The 24,127-nt window shown below is 43.1% G+C and overlaps 1 protein-coding gene across 1 annotated transcript in view; it reads right to left on the bottom strand.

Annotated features, from left to right (window-relative positions):
- The window catches only part of LOC142467789 (tubulin tyrosine ligase 3-like), a 31,726-nt gene that overhangs the window by 5,418 nt on the left and 2,181 nt on the right, over positions 1-24,127 (bottom strand). The window contains exons 2-15 of the mRNA XM_075573651.1: positions 19,766-19,884; positions 18,746-18,857; positions 17,264-17,359; positions 15,879-16,049; positions 12,253-12,336; positions 9,975-10,031; positions 8,531-8,615; positions 6,569-6,682; positions 4,981-5,081; positions 4,461-4,638; positions 3,285-3,343; positions 992-1,120; positions 704-818; positions 371-502 (exon numbers count right to left, since the gene is read on the bottom strand). Of these exons, the coding sequence (XP_075429766.1) occupies positions 371-502; positions 704-818; positions 992-1,120; positions 3,285-3,343; positions 4,461-4,638; positions 4,981-5,081; positions 6,569-6,682; positions 8,531-8,615; positions 9,975-10,031; positions 12,253-12,336; positions 15,879-16,049; positions 17,264-17,359; positions 18,746-18,857; positions 19,766-19,884 (1,552 nt within the window). The remainder of the gene's footprint in view (positions 1-370; positions 503-703; positions 819-991; positions 1,121-3,284; positions 3,344-4,460; positions 4,639-4,980; positions 5,082-6,568; positions 6,683-8,530; positions 8,616-9,974; positions 10,032-12,252; positions 12,337-15,878; positions 16,050-17,263; positions 17,360-18,745; positions 18,858-19,765; positions 19,885-24,127) is intronic.

Genomic DNA, 24,127 nt, shown 5'->3' with positions numbered 1-24,127 from the left:
CGCCACGCGGCTGGAAAACAAACTGCTGAAATCCGCTGATGCGCCGCCTGGAGCTGCAGGGCGGCAGTCTCCTGAAGAGATTTGCTAAAAAAAATTCTTGACGCAACGGCCGTGTCGCGGTTCAGCCAATAAGGGCGAACTGCTCACGGCCGCGCCTCCACGCCTCCTCTGCTCTCCCTCCCCGGTATAACCAAGATGCTGCTCGGCGGCTGCGCTGGGTGACGTCACAGAGTAGCGCTGCCGCCCTGCAGCACTTGGTACAATCTCAGCCTAACACTATTATATAAAAGCAGTCATGCACAGTTCAGTGAAGGACAGTTTGAAGCCAACTTGACCCATTGGAAGGTGTCAGTCCCCAGTTCCCGCTCACCTTGTGCTCCGTTCACACTCAGATTGCTTTGCTGGTTCTGTCCCGTTATATTTTCTTTCGCTGAAGATGAGTTTCTGTCTCTTTTTACCACCAGTTTCAGAATACTCCGGGCACTGGTCAGCCAGAAGTCCTCTGAGTAAAAACAGGGCCCTTGTCAGAAATTAGATACCTTTTGCATACAATGCTACATTAACATCCCTGGCAGAGGGGTTGAGAAAGAGGTACAATTCATCACTGGTATTGAATATGAAGGGTGGGCTTTTTAAACAAGGGCTTTATTAGGGGATGGAGGCAGTATCAGACAGCTAAGCCTGCAGCACTATGCGCTCATACCAATGAATGTACATTTCTCATCTTCAGCTCCCAGCCTGTAGCAACGAGGAAAAAAAGAATCTGGGTCAGCCTCATCGAACCAGTGCAGGTTCCGTAGGTTGATGCACAACCCCACCTAGAACAAAGAAGGTTCACTCAGAGCTGCTGGAAGATACATTACAGTCCATTCAAGTCAATAGGCTGTCTCCAGCACCAGAAGGTGTCTAAATAAATTTTTACAGGTGTTGAAACCATTGGGTTCATGAGCTGAGCACGGCATGGTCCCAGTGAAAGAGAGCCTTGTCTTACCTTGGTTGTGAAGGATCCTGCCTTGGCATAATGGTTCATCATTTGATCCTTTTTCAGGTAGCGATAGTCAACAGCATCTCGCCTCGTCGTCCAGAGGAAATAAGGGCTTTCATTACGAACAAGCCTAGACTACACAGGGGAATAAGGGATCACAAGTGAAACCTATCCAGCAGTCAACCAGGTTTGCTTACGGAAACACTTACGGAAACTCTCCTCCAGTGATTATATACACATATAATTCCGAAGCTTCAAACAACTGAAAGAAGTATGGAGAGATGTATGCTGGGTTTCACCAGAGGAGACAGGAAAAAGAATGAATGTGTTCAAAATTAAACAAGGGTGAAGAAATTAAAATGGCGGTGGGGCGGACATATCGCAAGAAGAAATGACCATCGATGGACAAAGATGGGAGGGTGAAATCAGAAAATTTGTTGTAGCAACAGCAACATGTAAAAGAGAGGCTTCCAACCATTGCAGAACCTGGAAGACCATTGTGGGAGGCCTTCATCCAGCAGTGAATCGACAAAGGCTGAAGATGATAATATATATAAACATGTATGTATGTGTGTGTGTATATATATATATATATATATATATATATATATATATATATATATATATATATATATATTGAGAAAGGCTTATGTAAAAGCCAAAACATTGATTAAATAGGTTACTATTTTGCATTTTTTTCAAGCTCTGTGAGTGCCTGAATTTGTTCTACTTTTTTTTTACACACACACACATATATATATATATTACCCGAAGAGATAGGAAAAATAATAAATGGGTTCGAAACTAAACAAAAGCCTGTGACATCACAAGGATGAAGAAATTAAAATGGCGGTGGGCCGGACACATCACAAAAAGAAATGATCATCGCTGGACAAAGATGGTACTCAAATGGATTCCAAGAGAGATTAAAAGACCAAGAAGATAACCAAATGTAAGATGGGAGGATGAAATCAGAAAATGTGTTGGAGCAACATGGAGAAGAGGGACTGCAAACGCAGTACTGGGGAGATCATCAGGGAGGCACCTCCAGCAGTGGCTCGACACGGGCTGAAGATGATGTTATATATAATATATATATATATATATATATATATATATATATATATATATATATATATATCAGGTAATAAAGAACCAAAGGCACTCCGTCTGAATAGAAAAATTGGGTGCAAATCCTGTACAAATAAATAGGCAATACGATACCGCACGTGGACGAATATCAGAGACAGCACTCCAAATGAATATCAAAAATCCTGTATTATTCAACAAAACATATCCAACGTTTCGGTCCTCAAACGGGACCTTTGTCAAGGTGATGATTAACAGAGTGAACTAAGAACACATATAAATACCCCCAGAAACCGCAAAATCAACAGGTGCAGCATATAAATTGATTAAAACAAAAATCACATCCATAATGTTAAACCCCTGATATACTGACAGGACACAGGGGTTTAACATTATGGATGTGATTTTTGTTTTAATCAATTTATATCTATTTTTTTTATATTTTTTTATATTCATTTGGAGTGCTGCCTCTGATATTCGTCCACGTGTGGTATCGTATTGCCTATATATATATATATATATATATATATATATATATATATATATATATATATATATATATATTATATATATATATATATATATATATATAATAACATCGACACTGTGTGCTCATTTGCATGTCATTTCCCAGAATGCCTTGCTGCAGTGGAAGTGCTGTGTGATAATGGTGAAAGGCGGGGTTGCAGACCTGTCTAACACATGCAAATGAGCATACAGTAATATTTCCATTTGCTATATATATATATATATATACTCAAAAACTATTTAATCTCAAAATTGTATTGTGGTTCCCTCTCTTTGAAAATCCCTTAATTTCTAGAGGTGTTTGTAATAACCGCCACTTTTTCTTCTCCCACTTTTCTATTCAGAGAACAAATTGATTTAAAGAAGGATCTCTCCTTTTCTAAGAAAGTTGGATCCAACTATCTTTGCCATCATGATTTACAGAATTAACTTCTACACAAAGAAGGCTTCTGGGAAAAGCCTGGATACCAATTGAAATATGAGGGTGGGTTCCTGTCATGTAGCATTTCAAAGTCCAAACGGGGAGATCAGCGGGGGGCAAGGTGAAAAGAGTTTACATGGGTGGGGAAGCCCCCAATATGCACAACTCCTTCATATCCACACATACATCATATCAATATTATAGCTTGAACTCACGGCTAAGCTCATCAGCACCTAACTGGCTGAAAGACTCAGGATTTACCATGAGGTCGTAGGTGCCATCTGGATCATCATCTCTCTCCTCTTCATCACCCTCTTCATCTGATTAGCAAACAACAAGTTTGGTGGCTGGGATCATTATAACAAGAGTGTACGAGAGACCACATTCTTACTGTCATCCCTCTTACATACGTATGTGTTCCCCACACCAACACCGGGACCACTCTATTGATGATGTTGGGTGGGGTGGACTATTAATAACTGCCGTATTATGTGTGTACTGTATGTATATTATCATTTGTACAGGGACAACAGTGCATAGACACAAGGTGTTATAATGCAATAAGAGCATCACACATAGAAATATATGACAGGAAAGTTATTACACACACAAATTCATTGCTGCTTTGCCCTAAAGCAGGTTTCTCAACGCCAGTCATCGAGAACCCCCAATAGGTCAGGTTTTCAATATCCTTGCTTCAAACTGGTAGCTCAATCAGTGGCTCAGTCGAAGAGCCTGCTTCAGCACAGGTGGCTCAATCACCACTGATTGAGCCACCTGTGCTGAAGCAGGGATATCCAGAAAAACCTGACCTGTTGGGGGGGTCTTGAGGACTGGAGTTGAGAACCCCTGCCCTGAAGAGCTTATAAGCGGGTATTATTTTTCATGGCGTAAGCACTTTTAAAACCGGGCTGTAAAACGCGCGCCTTGCAGCTGGGGGTTACACTTCACCGCGTTCCGTGAAAGTCTTCATTCAATGTGCTGCGAAGAGGTCTTCCCCGGTGCTAGAGAAGAGTTCAGAGGTTTAACCATCTCCCTGCCAGAGGGACCTCAACACATTGCTTTGCGTAAACGGGTTTAAAGGGATCTGAGCTCTTGCCCAGTACTGGGAAGATCCCAGACTCCTAACGCTTAGGACAGTCACCATAGAACACTAAATAGGGGAAAACATGGAGCTGGAGACCAGGCAGCAATACATTACTCAAAGGTGTCATCAATGAAGAACAAGAGCCATATTCACTAAGCAGTGCTATGCCAAAAGACGTCTTCCAGCCCTGGAAGATACCCAAAGAGGCCATTCTTTTGGCCACAGACCACTCACTTGGTTGTAAAGTGTCTTCTGCTGCTGGAAGGTATCCTGTGGCAGAAGTCTACTTAGTAAATAGGAGCCCAAATGTTTTCTTGCGCTCGGGACCCCCGCCCCCGACCACCCTGTACCATCGTCGTCATTGTCACTTCCATCTGCGTCATCCTCGTCCACCTCCTCATCCGACGCTCTTTCCTTTTTGCGAGCGGCCTTTGACACTTTCGGGTATTTCCTCTCCACCCATCCCCTGCCGCGCAGGCAGCTCCGGATCACGGGGTACGGCCCGTGGATCATGAAGATTTTTTTTTGCTGGGTGTAGGAGTTCAGAAAGGAAGGGCGTGAGTTAATGACACTCGGTTCATCATTCCTTTGCTCCCAGTCGGATGAGAGGCGTCCAATCGGGGGGCGTTTTTTCGGATTTGGGCGGATTCTCCCATCTCTATATACAGCATATTTATTTGTGGCAATCGGAGTGCTACTGAGCTCACCTTGACGTGGTCGAAAGCTTAAAATGTTTTGGCCAAAGTGTGAACTAAATGACCCATACTTGTGAAGAAGATATATAGCAAAAACAGATAGTAATGTACTATATAATTTGGTTATATTGGATGTAGCATGGGGGCATTCTTGTGTGTATATACGTAAGCTAACCTTAATTGCTTTTTCCACCAGCAGTTTGGCGTTTTTCAGGCGCCCAGGGTTGATTACGGCACAATTGGAGGTTTTACGCGCACGCCCTTCGGAAAGGATCACTGTGGACATACAAGACAGATTGTGTTGTTAACTTACCAGCCATACGTATCAGCATGGGATCAATTGTATTAATCATGTAACACGTAATGCTGCAGAGGGGATGTAAAAAAAATGAGGCACACTGGATAAACGGGGGTGTAACACATCAGGGGTGCGCAAAGTTTTCTTCCTGCGCCCCCCTGACTGCTCTCCCCCCTCGCTTGGCTCCGGCGTCACAGGGGGGGTCATGTGATGCCGGGTTGCCATGACGATGTGTCGCTGCAAGTTACGTGAAGTTACAGTGGCTTCAGGCGATCCCCGGCATTTATTTTAAATGCCTACGGGGAAGCGTGGGGCCTCTGTAACCGTGCGCCACCCCCCTCCCCCCAGAAAGTCTCGCGCCCCCCCACTTTGCACACCTCTGTACTACATCAATAGTATAAATGGAGATAGGATGAGAAGACTCCCAACCTGAAGAGCTTACAATCTAAGCAGTGTAGTGAAAGACAATCAAAGCCAAAGGATCACATGTAAACATGCACATGAAAGGGTAAGAACAGCTCAACCCCGTTATAACAGCGATCCGTTACAACGCGGATCCGCTTATAACGTGATGCAGGTGTGGCTCCCAATTTTCATATTTATGAATACTTTACAACACGATTATTGGTGTCTTAAATAGTTTATTGTACAATACATACAATTGTACATTATTTCTAATGCGATCCGCTTATAACGCGATGTGATTCTTTGGACCCCAAAAACAGCGTTATAAGGGGGTTGAGCTGTACATGTAAGTAGAGAAGCTGTAATGTCATTAGGAAATTGAAAGAAAACTAAAATGAAGTAAGACAAACTGGAGCGGAGAGGGCAGCATTAGTGCAGTGATTCCCACGAGAGTTTGGCGACCCCTTTGGGGTTCGTGAGAAGCTTGTCAATAAAATCTGCAATGGCGGCTCCCATGCAGTATATTAGGTTCCTGAGCCTGTGTGGGAACTGCGCACTTAGTAAGGCCCTAAACCGCACCTTAGCGTGGGACGATATAGCTGTAATTGACAGCAGGGGATTCCAAAGTCGCTCCCCACAATGCTTTGCATTCACAGCCTCGAGGCATTGTGGGGCGTGACTTTGGAAGCTTCTGCAGTGAGTGACAGTAAAAAAAAACCTGCCCCCTGCCTGCACACACTGAGGTGCAGTTTGAGGCCTTATTAAGCGTATTCCCCCACCACAAGCTCAGGACACCATACTGCCTGGGATTGGTCACACCGTTGTGCTAGCAACGGTCTGACAAGTAGGCAATAAGATTTATTAATTAGGGGGTTGCGGAACAAATATACTCTAGCGGGGGGGGGGGGTACACAATGTAACAAAGGATAGGAACACTGCATTGGTGTAATTGTAGCTGAGTTTGGAGAATTGGGAGACAGATATCTGTCACCTAATGGGTGGCAGTGAGTTCCCGAGGTAAGGTTTTGATTGTTGGTTTATCTGTAGACTGTCTGCCTACCATCCTGTTTCTGCTTCTCTGCTGCTGGGTTGGGGTGAGCTTTCTTTTTGGGGTTCCCATGAGATGCTTTGTCAGGGTGTGTTCCAGGCCCACTGTGAGGCTCCCCGTTCCCTCCTGTAGATTTGAGCCATTGATTAAATTGGGACTAACACAGTCACAACATTTACTGCCTATAGAAAACTATTTTGCGATAGAAAATCTCAGTTTTTAACTGGTTCAGCGTCAGAGTGACTTGTGAGAGCGAAGGCGCTGCAAGTAGAGTGGTTACCAGAAAAAGAAAATCAGAGGCCATATGTTACAGGCGAATAACCAACAAACATGTCATCTCTCAAATTATATCTATATACAATCACCCGTGAGATGTGCTGTGTGGTGTGTGCTAAATTAATTGTTGTTACTATATTTTTCACACAAGCGAAAATTTGTCATTTTTATTTTGTGAAAAATGTAGCAAAAACAGGCAAAAAAAATGTAAAAATCGGCCAAGCATTAAAAATAAATGTATATTAAATTTCCAACACAGAAGCAAAGGGGCATCTGATCACTTGGCCCTTTATATAATGGCATTCAAGGGGGTCCAAAGTAGGGAGACTTCAAAATATTTCTAGCAATAGTTTAGCTAAGACATGCTAAGCTTTGCCAATCTAAAAACGATTGTATTCAAATAAAAACAAACTAAACCTAACTGTATCCTAACTAATTGCATCCTATCAAGTCAAGAATATAATTGAGAACGGGCGAGAGAACTGCAGAAAGACTACACTAACGCTACAATGTCAAAATAAAAGCTCTTTATTCACACGCTTTTTGTGTTGTTCACGCTGCTCGCAGTGGAACGTAAGTACGAAGCGTGAGGCAATTGGCTAAAATCGAGAAAAACGCTTTGGAACCGGAAGTATTGAACCGGTACTTTTTGGGCCAATTATGTCTCCTCCAAATATGTTCCTACATTCCAAATTTGGAGTTAATCAAACAATTACCTGAAGAGCTAAAGTGAAAAAAAAAACATAGTTTTCACGAATATTTGTTCCGGGGGTTACACGAAGCCATGGGTCAAACACACTAAAACCGCACCTACGCTCCTCCTTTTGATCTTATTAGATAGCATGCCAAGTGTGGCGGCTCTAGGATTAAGCGTTTGGATTTGTATAGCCGGATAAACAAAAAAACATACTTTCTGAATTATAGTATAAATAGATTTTGGCCCAAATCGCAGTAATCCAAGCCTGTGTGAAAGGCTGAAAAACGTGACATTAAGGCAAAGCAAATTTGAAGAGATTAGCACATCTCTAGAGCAGAGTGAAAGGACCATGTCATCTAAAAGATCTTTCAAGAATTGTGTCCCTGAAGAACGTCGCCTAATCTCACAGAGAATCTTTAATCCCCAAATTTGATTGCAAGCTCTTTGGGACAGATTCAGGGACCCCTTATTACGTATGTTTCCTGGCAGTGCTATATAACAGAATACAAAACAACATGTAATATTGTGAGCAGCAGTTAGTGTCTGGTTTAGTTCTCTGGGTTGCCAGGTGTTCAGTAATAAATCGGACTGTCCTGTATTTGGACACTGTCCAGTAAAAAAATTGAGTTAATACCGGACATGTATGTGTCCAGTATTACCTCTCTGGACTTAATGTCTTGACCGTCTTGGGGGTCCGTGGGATTTCCCTGAGTAGGGATGTTGCTAGGGGGCAGGGCAGCTTCCTCCATCCTGATTGGCTGCATTACTCAGCGGCAGCCAATCAGCAGAAGGTTCCAGGAGTCTAGGGGTGGGGCCAAGGAGAGGAAGAAACAGCATGGAGTGGAGAGAGGTATGTGTGTGTGTCTCGAGCACGTCACACTTTTCACCATTGTGTCCAGTATTTTTGGAAAAGCCGTCTGGCAACTCTATCTCTTTGATATATACTGTATGTGGATGGCTTTGAACTCTAGTCCTAACTGTCCTGGTAGCAGAAATCATACCTGTCCCTCCATCACATGCTGTTTTGACACTGGTTTCGTTTCCGCCATCCAACACTTGTATTTTGGCTAGGAGTTCTGAGTCAGGCTGGGGAATAAGACAAACTCATTAACCGTCCAACTCACAGGGAAAGAAAGATGGATAAAGCATTGCAACCTTATACATATGTGAAATTAGTAGGGTAATCATAATAAAATAATAATAACTTTATTTCATATAGTACTTTTCTCCCAATAGTACTCAAAGCGCATCACAATTACAGTGTAGCATGCGGTACGCAGCACATAAGAATGTTACAGACACAGTGCCTGCCCCGCAGAGCTTACAATCTATATTTTTGGTGCCTGAGGCACAGGGAGATAAAGTGACTTGCCCAAGGTCACAAGGAGCTGACACCAGGAAATGAACCAGGCTCTCCTGACCCAAACTCCGTTGGATGACAGATTTAGGGTATTTACCCACAGAACCACTCTTTCTCACCTCCAATCAATCTTAGAAAATACTGTGAGTAATATTGATCAAGTACCGTAATGTGATCATTGATTCTAATTGGACGATTGAAGCCGCTACTGTATTGGTGCTGTAGAAAAGTAGATGCTTTTCCAGGTAATGATATATTTAAAGCTGCAGTAACTCCTTGACCTCCTCCCTTTTATTACCAGGAAGGTGATATGCGAGTTGCAGCTTCGGGTACTCTCTGGTTCCCGAGATACTGGCCAGTAGCCTGGTACTTCCTGGTGTTTAAATGCCCTGCATCACGTTGTGCCGCGGCTTTCTATTGGTCCAAGTGATGCAGAAGTTTTAACCACCTGCAGTGCACTATTTTCTGGGGTATCTTGGGGACCAGGGCATACCCGGAGCTAAAAAATAGGGGTGGTTACACAGACATCCTACAGGGGGCGACTGACGCTTTATACAAGTACTTTGTATAGAGTATGTGAAGACCACACAAGTTCCTTTTTGTAAAGTACAAATGACATAGGACGGGTAATTAATGCACAGTCAGTGATGCAGTTATTTCCATTCAGGGGGCTACTTATCATTAACTACTGCCTTCTACCTGACACTAATGAATAAGACACAATACTCTGCTGCCCCAGTGTCTGAATTCCATTATATAGAGCAGGAGCGGCCAACTCCAGCCCTCAAGGGCCACCAACAGGTCAGTTTTCAAGGATGTCCCTGCTTCAGCACAGGTGGCTCAATCAAGATGACCGAGTGATCCACCTGTGCTGAAGCAGGGGTATCCCTAGTACCTGGCCAGTTGCTGGCCCTTGAGAACTGGAGTAAGCCACCCCTGGTTAACAGTGTCATCTTGCAAGCTATTCACAGCTTCTTGTAATAGTTCTATGTATAACTACAAGGTCAACAAAGTTACAACCCCCAGCAAGGCTCCTTATTGTTACTCCACATGCAGCCTCCTGTCACACTTAGCAGGACTTGTACCTGTGTGACCATGGTGACGGCTGTAGTATGGCGACTACTGTTGATTGTGTAGGACCTTCAAGGGGACACGTCCACCCTCACTCATGGCTGTGACCAACGCGGAGTCAGTCTGCGCAGTGGGAAGGAGAATACTTTAGAATGTAGAAAACGGGACCAGGTTATTCTCAGCACTACAGTGTGTTCATCTGCACAGAGATCACTTAGATTGTAAGCTCTTTGGGACAGTGTCTCCCTTTGCTTTATGTTGTAATTGCACTTATCCCCATTGTTTGCAATGTATGTACCTTGTGCTGTCATTTTGAAAAGCGCTGCGTACACCGTTGGCACTAATGAAATAAAACGATGCATACAGACTTGTTTAAATAGATACGTCCCGATAGCAATGCATGCCATATGACTGGTCTCCTGTGCAGCCATGTGAATACCAATACCCTGATGGAATTAGGGGAGTACTGTACATGGTATCCCTACGTCTGTATTTAAAAATCCAGCGCAGAACGTGGTCTATCTTCCCTTTTTTGTTGTTGTTGCAAACTTCCAATTTCTTTTTAAAAGAAGAAAATACAGTGAATCTAAAAAGATGCCCGTCCTGTTATTTCTAGAGTGGCGTCCAGTCAGCTGTGCTCTGCTGCCTAACAGGTTTGGCATTTTGTCACGTCAAGAGCAGTTCTGCAACTTTTTAGGCTGTACGCCAGGGTTGGGCAACTCGTCTTCAAGGGCCACCAACAGGTCAGGTTTTCAGGATAGCCCTGTTTCAGCACAGGTGGCTCAATCCTGTGCTGAAGCAGGGATATCTTGAAACATGACCTGTTGGTGGCCCTTGAGGACTGGAGTTGCCCACCCATGGTATACACTATATAACACAACTTGATAGCACAGACACAAACACACACATAGAAACATAGAAAGTGATCCGTTTCACAGCCCCTGACTCCACATTTTAATGGCTATTGTAAAAGCCAAGACCCTACGAGATCCTCGGCTTCCTTTCATATTTAGTATTGCCTGATGTCTATCCCAAGCATTATTAGCCCCTACCACCTCTGCTGAGAGACTATTCCACTAATCCACAACCCCTTCCGGGGGCAAAAAAAGGACTCCCTCACACTGCTCCTTAGCTGCCACACTTCAGCTTCAGAGAATAACCTCATTCTAGCACTTCTCTCTGAAATATGCTTCCATCCTGTACTTTGTTGAAACGCCTTATATATTTGAACGTTTCTATCATATCCCTCTCCCACACATTAAATAATGCTTAAAAAATGTGTTCCAGGCCCCTTAAGCAGTTGAGGGGTTAACATATTTCGTTGCATTGTTTTCAGTTCCCAAAGAGACGGAATTATAACAAATCATTTATTTATATATAATTTATATCCATACTAATATTGATTAGTTCTTACTTCTCTCTCCCTATTATAATTATGATATCTATCCACGATAATGATTTCTATATTTTGCTATCATTTCTATGATGATCTATTTCTCTATAATGAGCATGAAGATGTATATTGCTCTCTATAATACACACACACACACACACACACACACACAATATGAATTTCTATAGATTTCCTCATTATCTATCATTGTCTTTGTAATATCTGTTTAGAATAATATATTTATCTATATCGCGATCACAAAAGGTTTTGTACCTTACCTGGGACCCAGTGAGGAGAGCAGCACAGGGACAGGACAGTGATAGGGGCTTGGGTTACATGTCCGTCCCCTTGCTTGCAAATCCTGGCTCCCAGCCTAACCCTGCCCCCCTGTACCTGCGCTCCCCTGCCTGCCAGCCTGCACAGCCCTCTTTGTCACCCTGGCCATGTCACAGGCTCCCTGGATAATCCTTCCCCTTCTGTTTGCTGTCACTGTGGCGACAGTTTCCAAAGCAACAGAGTCAACACAATGCTGCAGAAATGATGGCTGGCAGGACTGCCAGGCCCTTAACATCCCTCAACCCCCTCCCCAATCAGACACCTGTTCTGAACTAGCTCACAGAGTCTGTGTTATTGTTACACGCCTGCAGCTACTTGTAACACCCCTGATACAGGCAGACACACTCTCACCAGTGGGTACATTGTGCCACTCACCAGTGGGTACATTGTGCCACTATCGCTGATTTGTAACACTTTACGCGGTGGTGGAAGTGTAAAGCCACCGTCCCCTGCCTGCGCCCTTCATTACATTAGAATAGAATTTTTTTGTTTTGCCTCCTTTTGTTGGTCGAAAGCCCATGGAGAGCGGAGCCACAATATTTTAAGCGGCTCTTGGCACTTACCAGTGAAATGAAAATGGCCACGAACCTTGCGGGCCTCTTGGGCCAATAAGGCAGCCGCAGCACCACCGTGGGCGATGTGGCTTCCTAATTGACAGCCATTGAAACATCCAGTACGTATCTTAATAACAGGGGGGGCGTATCTTTAAATAATAATAAAAAAATTAGCCCTTTTGCTTTCTGTAAAAAAAAACTAAAACAAATAATCATATGTAAATTGCATGGGATTGCTCATAAGTATCATTGATAAAAAAAAATCAGCACTTTTCCATTAAATCACCACTTTCTGGTCCTGTGCTCCCAGCTAATCTCCCGGATTACAGACCGTTGACATGTCACGGTGTCCAATTTGCAGCCCACGCAAATAACCAATGACATTTTGATTTGAGTTAAAAGCAGTAGTGCCCATTGAAACTATGTAGAGCGCAAGTGAACGGACTGAAAGGTGTTTTATGGCAGAGCACTCCTTAGTAAACATGGGCCACGTTCACTAAACGGTGCCAAGCCGTAAGGCACCTTAGAGCATATTAGCATTGCTTAGTAGATGGGGCCTTAAATGCATGACATTTTAGCCTAATGTTCGGTTGTAGGACATGTACAATTACATTTTATTTACATATGTATCGATTCGACTCAACAATATGAGCCAGTATTACTTGGAGGGTTTGCCAGCACATTACATTAATGCCCCAATGCTGTACGATGTTTGATGAAACCTTACCAACATCAGAAGTGTTAATAAAACCCATTCTCACACACGCCAAGTATTGACCTGCAACAGCCTTCAAGAAAGAAAAAAAAAAAAAAGTACATTTGTGTCAACCTCTAAAAAAAAAAAAAAAGAGATTTTTGCTTTTAAAGGAACTTAAATAGCCAAAACAAAAAGTAATAGCAGTAACCTCACCGGTAAGTCCAGGAGTCCCTAAAATCTTGCCACTCAAATCCTAAAACTAGATTTCAGCAATCCGCAGAGCGTATGCCACATTATTTGCGAGTGCTGCAAAGTATTGGCACAGGTTTAAATGCATATTTACTGTATATTGTTCTCGATGACTTGATAGTTTTCTCTGAAGAACGGATGGGATCTCTGGGGCAGAGACTTATTGCCATCAGTGATAACTTTATCTCGCTGTTTTTTCCTGTATTGTAAAATTATTCCCAGTATTTGCGCCGGCCTCAGGCTAATGATATAAAATCAGTACACGCTTGACGCCAATTATGAACAAAAAAACCACACCTTGGATATGCCTAAAGGTGCGGCCTTTTTACGTGGGCCGGCCGGACGCTCCGTGGCTGGTTGATTTCGCATGGCTAGTAAAGCACTGACGTTCTGCAACTCATTGCTGGAAGCAAGAGGGTTAATTAACCCCACACAAATGCAATTATGATGTATTGCACAGATTATTAACAAACCCAGACAATCTCTTCCCCTCCCCCATGTTCCTAAATAACCACAAACCAGACCAAAAAAATAAAAGGGTACAAAACACGCCGTGGAGACAGGACAAAAAGGCTTTATTTTGGAATAAGAAACAAAATCTACAGTAAGTGCAAAAAGCAGAAGAAACAGGAGATGCAGGTTTACAGCTTCCCAATTATCACCATGAAGTGGGCACCAACGTGTGGTGTTAAGCCTTTGTTCAAGAATGAACCACAGAGCCCTGTGCTGTGACTAGCTCGGAGATCAACAGTATCATTTGGCAAGTGTCTGTATGGAGCGGAACAGGCAGCGCTCCGTAGTCTATATCAGAGCAGCGGAAACTAGCGCGCCCTTTTAAACGATTGTAAATCAATACTGAACCCACCACCCCCTCATTTTAGTCCCAGCAACTGGAAAACGCAGTTATTACAGTACCTCTGGATAGGATGGCAGTCTTTATGCAATGTATTTTTTTTTTCCTAATAGGCCCGCTCTTTACAGTTACAAACCTGTCATAACGTAGCGAGCAGGCCAAGCAGCCTTACTTTGCTTGCACCCAGCCCAACAGCAGAATTCATTCTGCACTCGCTCTAGGATATATACAGGATATATACAGGATCGTCACACAATCCTTTTTTTCCTGAATAAAATTGCTTTTGGGGCTAGCACACATTGGCTAAGCCCTTCAATGCCACTGTGGGTCCCATTTGTGGGCAGTTACTGAAATCACTCGGAGAACTCCTTTGAAGAGACTGCAAAAAGGAAATAGCAATGATATACAAAAAAAAAAAAAAAAAATGACAGATTCAGACAAGCACAGAATTTCTCTTTCAAAATAACAATAAAAATATTCTGTCCCATCCTGTGGGGATCGTGGAATGAAAGTAAATGCCATGTACATTTCCCCTGGACGTCTCCCGGACAGACTCTCTCTGCACCTAAATGCAAGCCCCTTCCCCTTGGCCCTCTTAACCCCCCCAACCAGCCCCTTCCCAATAGGCAGCAATGCAGAGATCCAGGAGCGAAATGAGGAAGTCACATCCAATCCATCCAGATTCTTTAAAACTGGGAGACAAATAGAAAAGAAGAAGGTGTCGGTCACTAACATCCCAGTGGGAGTACAAATTACACGGCAAAAACATGTAATGCAGACCCCCCCCCCCCTGGCAAATGATATTTCTTTAGGTTAGAGGTGGCCAAATCCTGTCCACAGGGCCACCAACAGGTCAGGTTAAGAATATCCCTGCTGCAGCACATGTGGCTCAAATCAGTGCCTCAGTCAACTTGGCCACCTGTGCTGAAGTAGGGATATCCATAAAACCTGACGGGTTGGTGGCCCTTGAGGAGTGGGGTTGGCCTCCCCTGGCCAAGGTTAAACATACAAAATGCCACATCAAGCATTAATCTAAAGAGAACAGTGACAACAGCATCATTTATATTGGGATGAGTTATGTTTCCTTTCTAACCCAATTCCCCCAGATATCATTTCAATTCTGCATTATATCGTACGTCAACTGATCTGACATGTTACTGGTTTGTGGAACCTTTCCCCTGAATAAAACCACATCTGTCAAGTTCCCAGGGCAAGAATAAATTAACCAGTCGGACTGAAACTTGGGAGGCCAAGGCCGCACCCAAGGTGATCACGACCGCGCGTCGGAGCGATCAAATTGACGTGCCTCTATGAGGCTGTCTTTAGAGTACGTGACTAGAGGCGCAGCGATTGCGATGCACAACAGCCAGGTCACACGAGCGGGTCGTCCAATGAGGGCGAACCAGCTCCGTGAAGTGACGTCACAGCCACACCCATGACACCCCCCCCCTCGTCATGTTCAACTACATGGCACACATCGCTCCAGCTGGAGTCAAGCGTGAAGCCCCTCGCACGAACCAACCCTAAGGGACAGCATTGCAGGACCTGCCGACAGCTAAAGATGGTTAAAGATTTGGCTGCAGGAGGCACTGAATGAGCACATTTGCTACGAGGTACAAGTGAAGGGTTTCAAATAAAGGTGAAGTCTCAAAATATCCTCTTTACAGGAACTGGACATCTTCATTTCACATATTCTATGGTGATAAGCCACACGGAAGCTGATAACACAAGTCACATTATCACACCTCAATTCATATAATCACACCCCACCCCCCAACCCCAAATAGCTTTCCTTTACGCTGAAACAGACCAAAATTACCCAAAAGACTCCCTTACGTTTTTTAGGAATTCCTCCGCTACAATACGAGCTCTCGCATTAACCGACAGCTTCATCTCGCTGATCTCCTTGTCAATTTCTTCCATGAAATGAATCACAAAGTCGACCAGCTTGTGCTTGTACATCTGCTCCGTATGGAAGTTTGTGATTAGGAAGCTGATGTCGTAACCCTGGGAACAGGAAAGAAGGAGCAGGATCAATGATCTAATCGGATCTCTTTCCTCTGCTGATTGACTTTGAATCGCTCCCCCACACATCGAACAGCCCCGCTTCCCAATTACACATGCAGATTGCATTCAAGTATTGGATATAGTTTTTACTGGTTGCTTCTCGGCTTAACGCAATTAGAGAAATTGCAAGATAACGCTGCCCATTTAGCACAGTATCTGTAATGATAAAGAAATCTAAAAGTGTTTCTAAAGGTACTCGGCACTATGCAGGTTTGAGGGGATAGTGACTTTAAGGATGCATTTGTACATCATTTTCTCAGAGAAAAAAAAAAAAAAAAAAAGATCTATTGTTAGAAGCCAAGAGATCTATTTTGGAATGTCGATTGTAAATACATCACTGAAGTCACTAGCTGCTCAAGTGGGAGATTTGATGTTGAGATAACATGGGACTCCTCATGAGCATTACCGTATGCCAACTCAACCTCTCGGCTTAGGGATAAATCTGTTTTAAAGGGGTTTTATAAGAAATGTTAAATGACATTTTGCATGGTTCTCAACCCTTTCCCTGTAATGAAAAAAGTATGCACCCAGCACGCCAGGGATTCGCATAATTAATACTTTTAATAAGATTCCCAATAGATCTAACAGATTTAAAATACCAGCTAAAGAGCAGTATAAATACTGAGCAACACAAAAGTGATTCAAATAATCACCCAAGGTGAAAATAACAATACTTCAATACAAACAGAATAAGTACCCTTAAAGTGATATATTGGGATCTGTTATATCTATTGGGATCCTATTAAAAGTATTAATTACCCTGGTGTGCTGTGTGATTACTTTTTTTCGTTTGTTCAGAGATATACCCATCTGGGTTATCTCATTTAGGAGACTGTGGGGAGAGACTCTATGCACCTAGCAGCAAAGGGACTGGTTTTCATGTGATTCAAGACAGCATGAGCGCGGATTTCTCGAATTGTGTTCACCTTTCCCTGTAATATATAATGAAGGACATGGTTTTTATATTTCCTTTCTGCAAAAATATCCCTTAAAATGTTTTTTTTTTTTTTTTTAAACAAAAAAACCCAGTAATGATTTAAATTGCTTCAGTTAGCAAATATTCCCTTCAAGTACATTCAGATGGGCGAACACAGCAGCTCCCGACTTATCACCTACAACTGGAACCCACTGGCCTATCCCACGGCAGCGCTCACCTCCACTGGCTTTCTGCGTAGGATAAAGAAGTTCTCTGCTCTCATCATCATGAAGCGCATGAATTTGTGGCACAGGATCTTTTCAATTTCATCCGCCTGGGAAAAGAAAAGCATTAAAAAAAAAAGGGGGCTAACCATGTAGGGGGCATGAACAATTACATCAACGTTATATTAGACAAACCCACAAAAAAAAAAAAAGGTGACAAAATAAAAATATGGTGGTTACTGATTTTTATCAAACCTGAGTCACCAAGAGATTGTACTCTGGGATTAGCAGTGTTAAATGGCTAACTTTTCTGGCATACCGGTTTACTTAACCCCTTGACTATTAGAGGCAACGCATTTAGGAGGTTCATCAAGGAACGTTAACTTATTTGAATATTCCCCCTTATAGGTTCCTTGCAGGTTTCAATAGCCACTAATGAACAAACATGAAAATACTTTATAGACGCAGTTCTAGAAAATCTTTCCCAATGTTATTCCTTACGCATGCTGTGAAAACGAGGGATAGGATGGTGGCTCTTGTAAGGATATTACAGTAGGCAGCAAACCATAAATCCAAACTATCTGGACAATTACAAGAGTGCAATCCGTTCTCCTTCAGGTCACAACGTGGCGGAAATGATCAGAACGATGACAAGTGTAACCAAAACATGTTGCGGCATTTTGTGATGGAAAACCTCCAATGGCCAATTAAAAACCCAGATGGTGACGCAGTGGTAACCGTAGTGAAATGTACCAAGTTTGCCAAATAATTGCGCTCTTGTTTCTCCTTGTACAGAAGAACATAAGATTTTGCTCAGGAATATGAACAGGAACGACTAAGGCTGCGGCCAGGCTGGGAGTGCGTGCGCTGGTGCTCAAGCGCCGTGACGTCATGCACTCTGCTTGGCCGTGCGATTCCTGGCCAGCTAGTTGCGCGCGTGTTGGGGGGAGGGGGCGCGGCCATGACGTCACGGAGCTGGTAAGCTCTCATTGGGTGAACCGCTCACGTGACGCGGCACATTGTGGCTAAGCTCCCTTCTCATAGACTCGCATTGCGTGACTACCTTCACACACCTATGTATGAGAGTAACTGAGTGCACACAATAGGGACCTCACTGCCTCCAACATGTGGAGACATCCTTTGGCTAGGATCTTTTCCGGCTCTAAATTCCCTTTTCTCTACTGCCCCAACCGACCCCCTCCGAGGTGGAGCATGTACCTCCCCCCTTCTGTTTTTCTATTGCATGTGTAATGCACTTTAGATGTATTTGGGGAATATAAGGTAACATTACCTATTGATTTATTCAGCATAGGCACTTTAACCATTTATACATATTGACATATTGTTTTTTAATGTAATATTGAACCATAAATCTACATAGATTTTTTTAAATAGCTATGTGTATATTTTGCATATGTGAAGTGCTCCAGTTTTTTAAAGCCAGGGTTTTTCTGTCTAGTTTTTGTTCAGAGGGAGACAATGCCAGCAGAACCCACCTGCTTCACTGCAATGCTGACTCGCACGGAGTTAATGGATCCCTCAATCAGAACTTTCTCCTTCTCATTCCTGCTAATGATCACGGGCTGTAGCAGCAGTTCTTTGCTACTCCTGCAGAACAAGCAGTAAGGAAAAACACCTTGTAACTCAAACAAACTTTACAATTCAGTGAAGTTATTCTTCATAGTCTAATTACAGATTAGAAATGGTTTGAGAAAAGCAAAGGTTTTAATTAGTTCATTGAAACGAGAGTTTAGGCATATGCATAGAAGTCACCCACTGCTAAGGAAGGTTTAACAGTGCTAGGTGACAAAAGATTTCTCTGACAAGAGTAACAATAGATGGACATAATGAGGTACAATTATATGAAAACGTTCGTATATTTACATAAAAAGGTATTTATTCATAGCTTCTGTGATACTTTGTAAGCAACATAATCTCATAAAGTGTGAAGGAAAGCACTTCACATACTTGCAGATTGATCAAATACTTTAGTATTTGGCAACATGACTATGTGAGACCGCTCACGCATTTTATGTGATTAAGGAAAGGTCTGCTTTACATTCACTTAGACATTGATAAATTATGCCACCTAGCATCACGGTTTATCAGAACAAATTCAGCACTCCTATCCCTCTATGGTCGTGCTCTTCATAACGAGACAGATTTAAAAAAGGAATTAAAGTAGAAAGGGCCCGAAGTCGCTATGTAATTCAATGCATCTCTAAGAAGACAAATTACCCATACAGTACTTCTACCTTTTTATATAGGATTTAGAATATTTTTACCATATCCTTTATTACCTTGACTTTACAGTGAGTTCCAGAGTGAGAAAGCACACTTGGAAGCGTAAATACAATGATATTAACACGGTCAGACAGTCCAAGGACCACAGTTGGGATATTCAGGGGCCGGATGTGGTCCAGCAATCGCGTGTTAACGATCCCTGGTCAATGGCCTCACACGTATAATGCATCAATTCGATATTTCCCACACCAACTGACCCTCCCCTAACTTACCTGACTTCCACTTCGGGTTTGTTATGTCGTTCCACCACCTGGGAGGAGAAATTTTCCAGGCATAGCGCTGCCTGCAGAGTGGCACGGACTGCATTGAGGTACGGGCGAAGTGTGGCAGTCTGGGCGTGGGAAAGGGAAAAGCAAGGGGTCAGTGGCTATCTATTGCAAGGCTGCTTCTCTACAGACACGCTTTAACTAGTATAAAGTCAGTATTATGTTTATTAGAAAACTGCACTTCAAATCAACCAGATAAAAACTCAAATCTCCTCTCTTCTTTCCATAATGCAATACACAATGTCCCGGCAAGAGAAAAGCTGGAGTTGGTACGCTTGAGGGGGATTTGAAGCTGGTTCCTCTTTCCATAAATGCAATGATTTTTTTCTCAACGCTCTCCTGTGTATTTTTTGGTCAGCTTTTGATTACTATTTAAGTTGGTCTTCAAATGAACAATCGTAAAGGTCCATTCCTTCAGTGGGTGATGACAAATATTAGCTACAGATGACGTATAATTTGTTGTTTTTTTTTAATAGAAAATATCCTTTTTTGGGAATGACATAAAAATAGCTCTCTGACTAAGGCAAGAGTGGCCAATTCCAGTCCTCAAGGGCCATCAACAAGTCAGGTTTTCAGAATATCCCTGCTTCAGCAAAGGTGGCTCAGTCAATAAAGCAGAGATATCCTGAAAACCTGACATGTTGGTGGCCCTTGAGGACTGGAGTTGGCCACTCCTGCACTAAGGGCTTCATTCTATAAGGTCTGAAATGGATGTTCACGCAATTTCGGCCTAAAATCTCCATAATTTTGGATTTCCCAAAACAAACTGTTTTTAAACACTGACAAGACTAACAATGGTATTTGGGAACAAGGCTAAATTTGTAAAGCTTCTAATGACTGAGCTACAGATCAGAACCAACTCTAATATACTCCTGACCCCTCTTACTAGTTTTAAATATTTAGGCATATGGTTTGACTCCCATTTAACATTTGGGATGCACATTGATACCCGGACACCTAAAACCTATGCCAAACTAGGTGTACTTTATAGGAACAAATCCTCCCTAAGGGACTCATGCAGAGAGCAGCGCTATTTGAAATCTCGCCATTTTCCGGAGAAAATCGCGCTAAAAACAGCTGAAAATGGCGAGCTAGGGAAAACGCGCCTTTTTTTTTTCTATTTCAAAATCTCGCCGCGCGGCTGGCGAGAAACTACATCTCGCCAGTCTGAAAAGTATCCGAATTCAGAAAGGCGCGCTCGCCATCTAGCGGCTGTTTTTGGCGCGATTTTCGTCAATTTTCTCCGCCAACTAAAGTTGGCAAGAAGCAGGAGGTCGCCGGCTATAGGGAGAAAAAAAAATGCGCGATTTTTTTCTTCCCTTTCAGCTGCGCGCATCTCCTCATTTACAATTCTCCACATGCAGTAATGCTAAAAATAGCGGATTTCGCCCATTTCTGCATATGGAGAATAAAACTCTCCATTTAACCTACTTTTTATTCCCCTCTCCAATTTTAAAAAGCGCTGCTCTCTGCATAGGCCCCTAAGTCTGCTGATCAGAAAGCACATGGCACTGCAGATGCTAATGCCAATTATAGACTATGGAGACATAGTATATGGCTCGGCACCCCAAACCCACCGTAGCAAACTTGATTCCCTGTACAATTCAATATGTCGTTTTGTCCTCCAATGCAACTACAACACACATCACTGCGAAATGCTCAAAGAACTAGATTGGCCATCACTTGAGTCTAGACGCAAAGTTCATCTTTCCTGTCTTGCCTTCAAATATTTTCTGGACAAGCTACCCATCTATCTGAACAAGCTCCTCACCCCTACCACATGCAGCACTTATCTGAGATCTGACTCAGAAAGGCGGTTCATAGTCCCAAGGTTCAACAAAGTATCCAGCCGCTCCTCCGTCAGTTACCGTGCACCACACAACGGGAACAATCCACCGGAGACTCTCACAGTGGCCACAAGTCTAAGGCTGCGTCCATAGTGGAACGCGCTAGCTTCCGCGCTACCTTCTCCCAGCGTCGCGCTTCAAATACAAACTTGTTTGTATTGCGAAGCGCCACTCTCCTTTTAGCGCATGTGCACTATGCATTGGTGTCCTCGTGTTTGTTTCGGCACGAGTTAACTTAATGTACCCATGTATTTGTAACCATATACTTGTCATCATAACTCTGTGCCCAGGACATACTTGAAAACGAGACGTAACTCTCAATGTATTACTTCCTGGTAAAACATTTGATAAATAAATAAACCGTCAATGGGGATTTTCGGTTGGAACAACTGCTTCGGATCATATGCAATGTACCAGAGTAGACAGATCCCCTATTCTACAGGATGTCGAGAATTCGTTTAGCCCTCAATACAGCAGATACCAGGAAAGACTTGGCAACAATGCACACCATTTACACAAAAATGCACCTTAGAAGCAAAATAAAAGCTCAGCTTATTTTTCCTGCCCAGCATCAGCAATGAGCAACCACTGGGTTCTATTTTAGGCCGATGCGTGCAGAGGGGAAATCGGTTTGTTTCACCTTCCCCTGCTGTGAAATATGGTCTTTTCAAATGGCCTGCCAGCTACATCTGGGCAATTTCCAGCGTTTCCCTGACCTCCCAAAAATAACAGGTTTACATTTTCTCTCACAATTTGCATCTTTACGTTTATTGATTTACCGATGGAAGCAAAACATTTTACTTTATTTACCATGACCCAAAAATAAAGAATGACATCGGCTCACGTGAAAGAAAACATGGTCAATGCTGAAGAAACAGACAGGCCAAAGCAGAGCTATTTCAGCACTGAACAGGTTAAACCCCCCCAAACACCATTTGATGCAGGATAAACAAGTAATCCATTGCATGTCTCAGCACGGAAAGGGTTAAACCGGCAAACCCCACAGCCGGTTAAACGAAAATCCAGAATCTTTTTCTTCTACTGAATAGACTTCCCTGGCCATATAAATCATTTAGTCTTGTGCACAAAATAAATGGCTAATAAGCAAAAACGGCACACACACACAAAGTGGCAAAGTTTGATGCGACAAAACATGCGCGCGCCTGTCTGCCGTCTTATCGTCACCGCATACCCCGGGTGGGACAGCAGCGCAGAAGAATGGAGATCTCCATCATCTCTATGACCATTTTACAGGCATTTCTACGTGTCAGGACAGAACACTACAGGGTGTGAAATACCATCTTGCAATGCAATACTCTGCCTTCAACCTTTAAGGCAGGGGTTCTGAACTAGTCGTCAAGACACTCCAACAGGTCAGGTTTTCAGGATATCCTTGCTATCAAAGACTGAGCCACCTGTGCTGAAGCAGGGATATCCTGAAAACCTAACTTGTTGGCGTGTCTTGAGGACAGGCCCCTGGCTTTAAGGAGTTTTTAACTTCACCCTTTAATTGTACCGGTACTTATTTCAAAGCCTTTTGAACGGAAACTAGACACATGTAAAACAGATACAGTAGTGCCCCGCTTTACAGCGCTCCGCTCATACAGCGCTTCCCAAATGATACCCATATTCATTAGGTTCGGCGCTTGTTCCGTTTTTCCGGTGATTTTCGGCATGACACGCTCAGCAGCTGAGTATCCGGCTGTCACTAAGCAACAGTTTTAGTCTGTGTGCCATTGTCAGCGAAACAGTCGGGTTACAGCTCTGCATCTCTGTTTTCAAAGGTACAATACAGTACAGCAGGGCCACGCTTTACGGCGATTTCCGCTTTACGGCGGCGGCCTGGAACCCGCTGTATATAAAAATGGTTTGATATGAATGGCTGGATATAAAAAACTAAGACAAATGATTGTTGGACTATCTGCGGGTATCTCGGGCTAATAAGGATGTTACTTTGAACACTGAGGAATTGGGTATGTGCGAGTTGAAAAGCAGAAGGAGGTCCATGTGTCTGTCGCCATGTCTATGGTGAAATTAGCTATCAAATTAACCTTTTCAACACCAAGGTCACTAGCAATACATGGCAAGCTAATGTGCCACCTTGAGTCTGATTCAGCCCTGGCTCTCTAACTTGCAACTGTACCAACTGGTTCATACAGTCCGCCAGATCTATGGAATTCAATTACTTTGGATACTGCATAGCAATCATTACTTAAATCAGCAGCTGTCATATTAGCTGTCATACTATTAGCACATAAGGTGCACTGCAATAAAGCAACAACTTTGTGAAACACTGCAAAAGTTTGTCATTGATCTCCAGATATAAAAGAAACAAAGCTGGTCAGAAGTGGTATTCGAACCCACGCCTCCCAGATATAAGCACTTTACTGAGCCACGCATCACAGACTCATTTTTGTAACGTATTAGTGTTACTGTGTGTATTGGCATCAGTGTGAGGATT

The sequence above is a fragment of the Ascaphus truei genome, chromosome 17 (genome assembly GCF_040206685.1).
Source record: "Ascaphus truei isolate aAscTru1 chromosome 17, aAscTru1.hap1, whole genome shotgun sequence".
NCBI lineage: Eukaryota > Metazoa > Chordata > Amphibia > Anura > Ascaphidae > Ascaphus > Ascaphus truei.
Note: the sequence above shows the minus strand (reverse complement) of the source record. Positions and strands in the feature narration are given on the sequence as shown.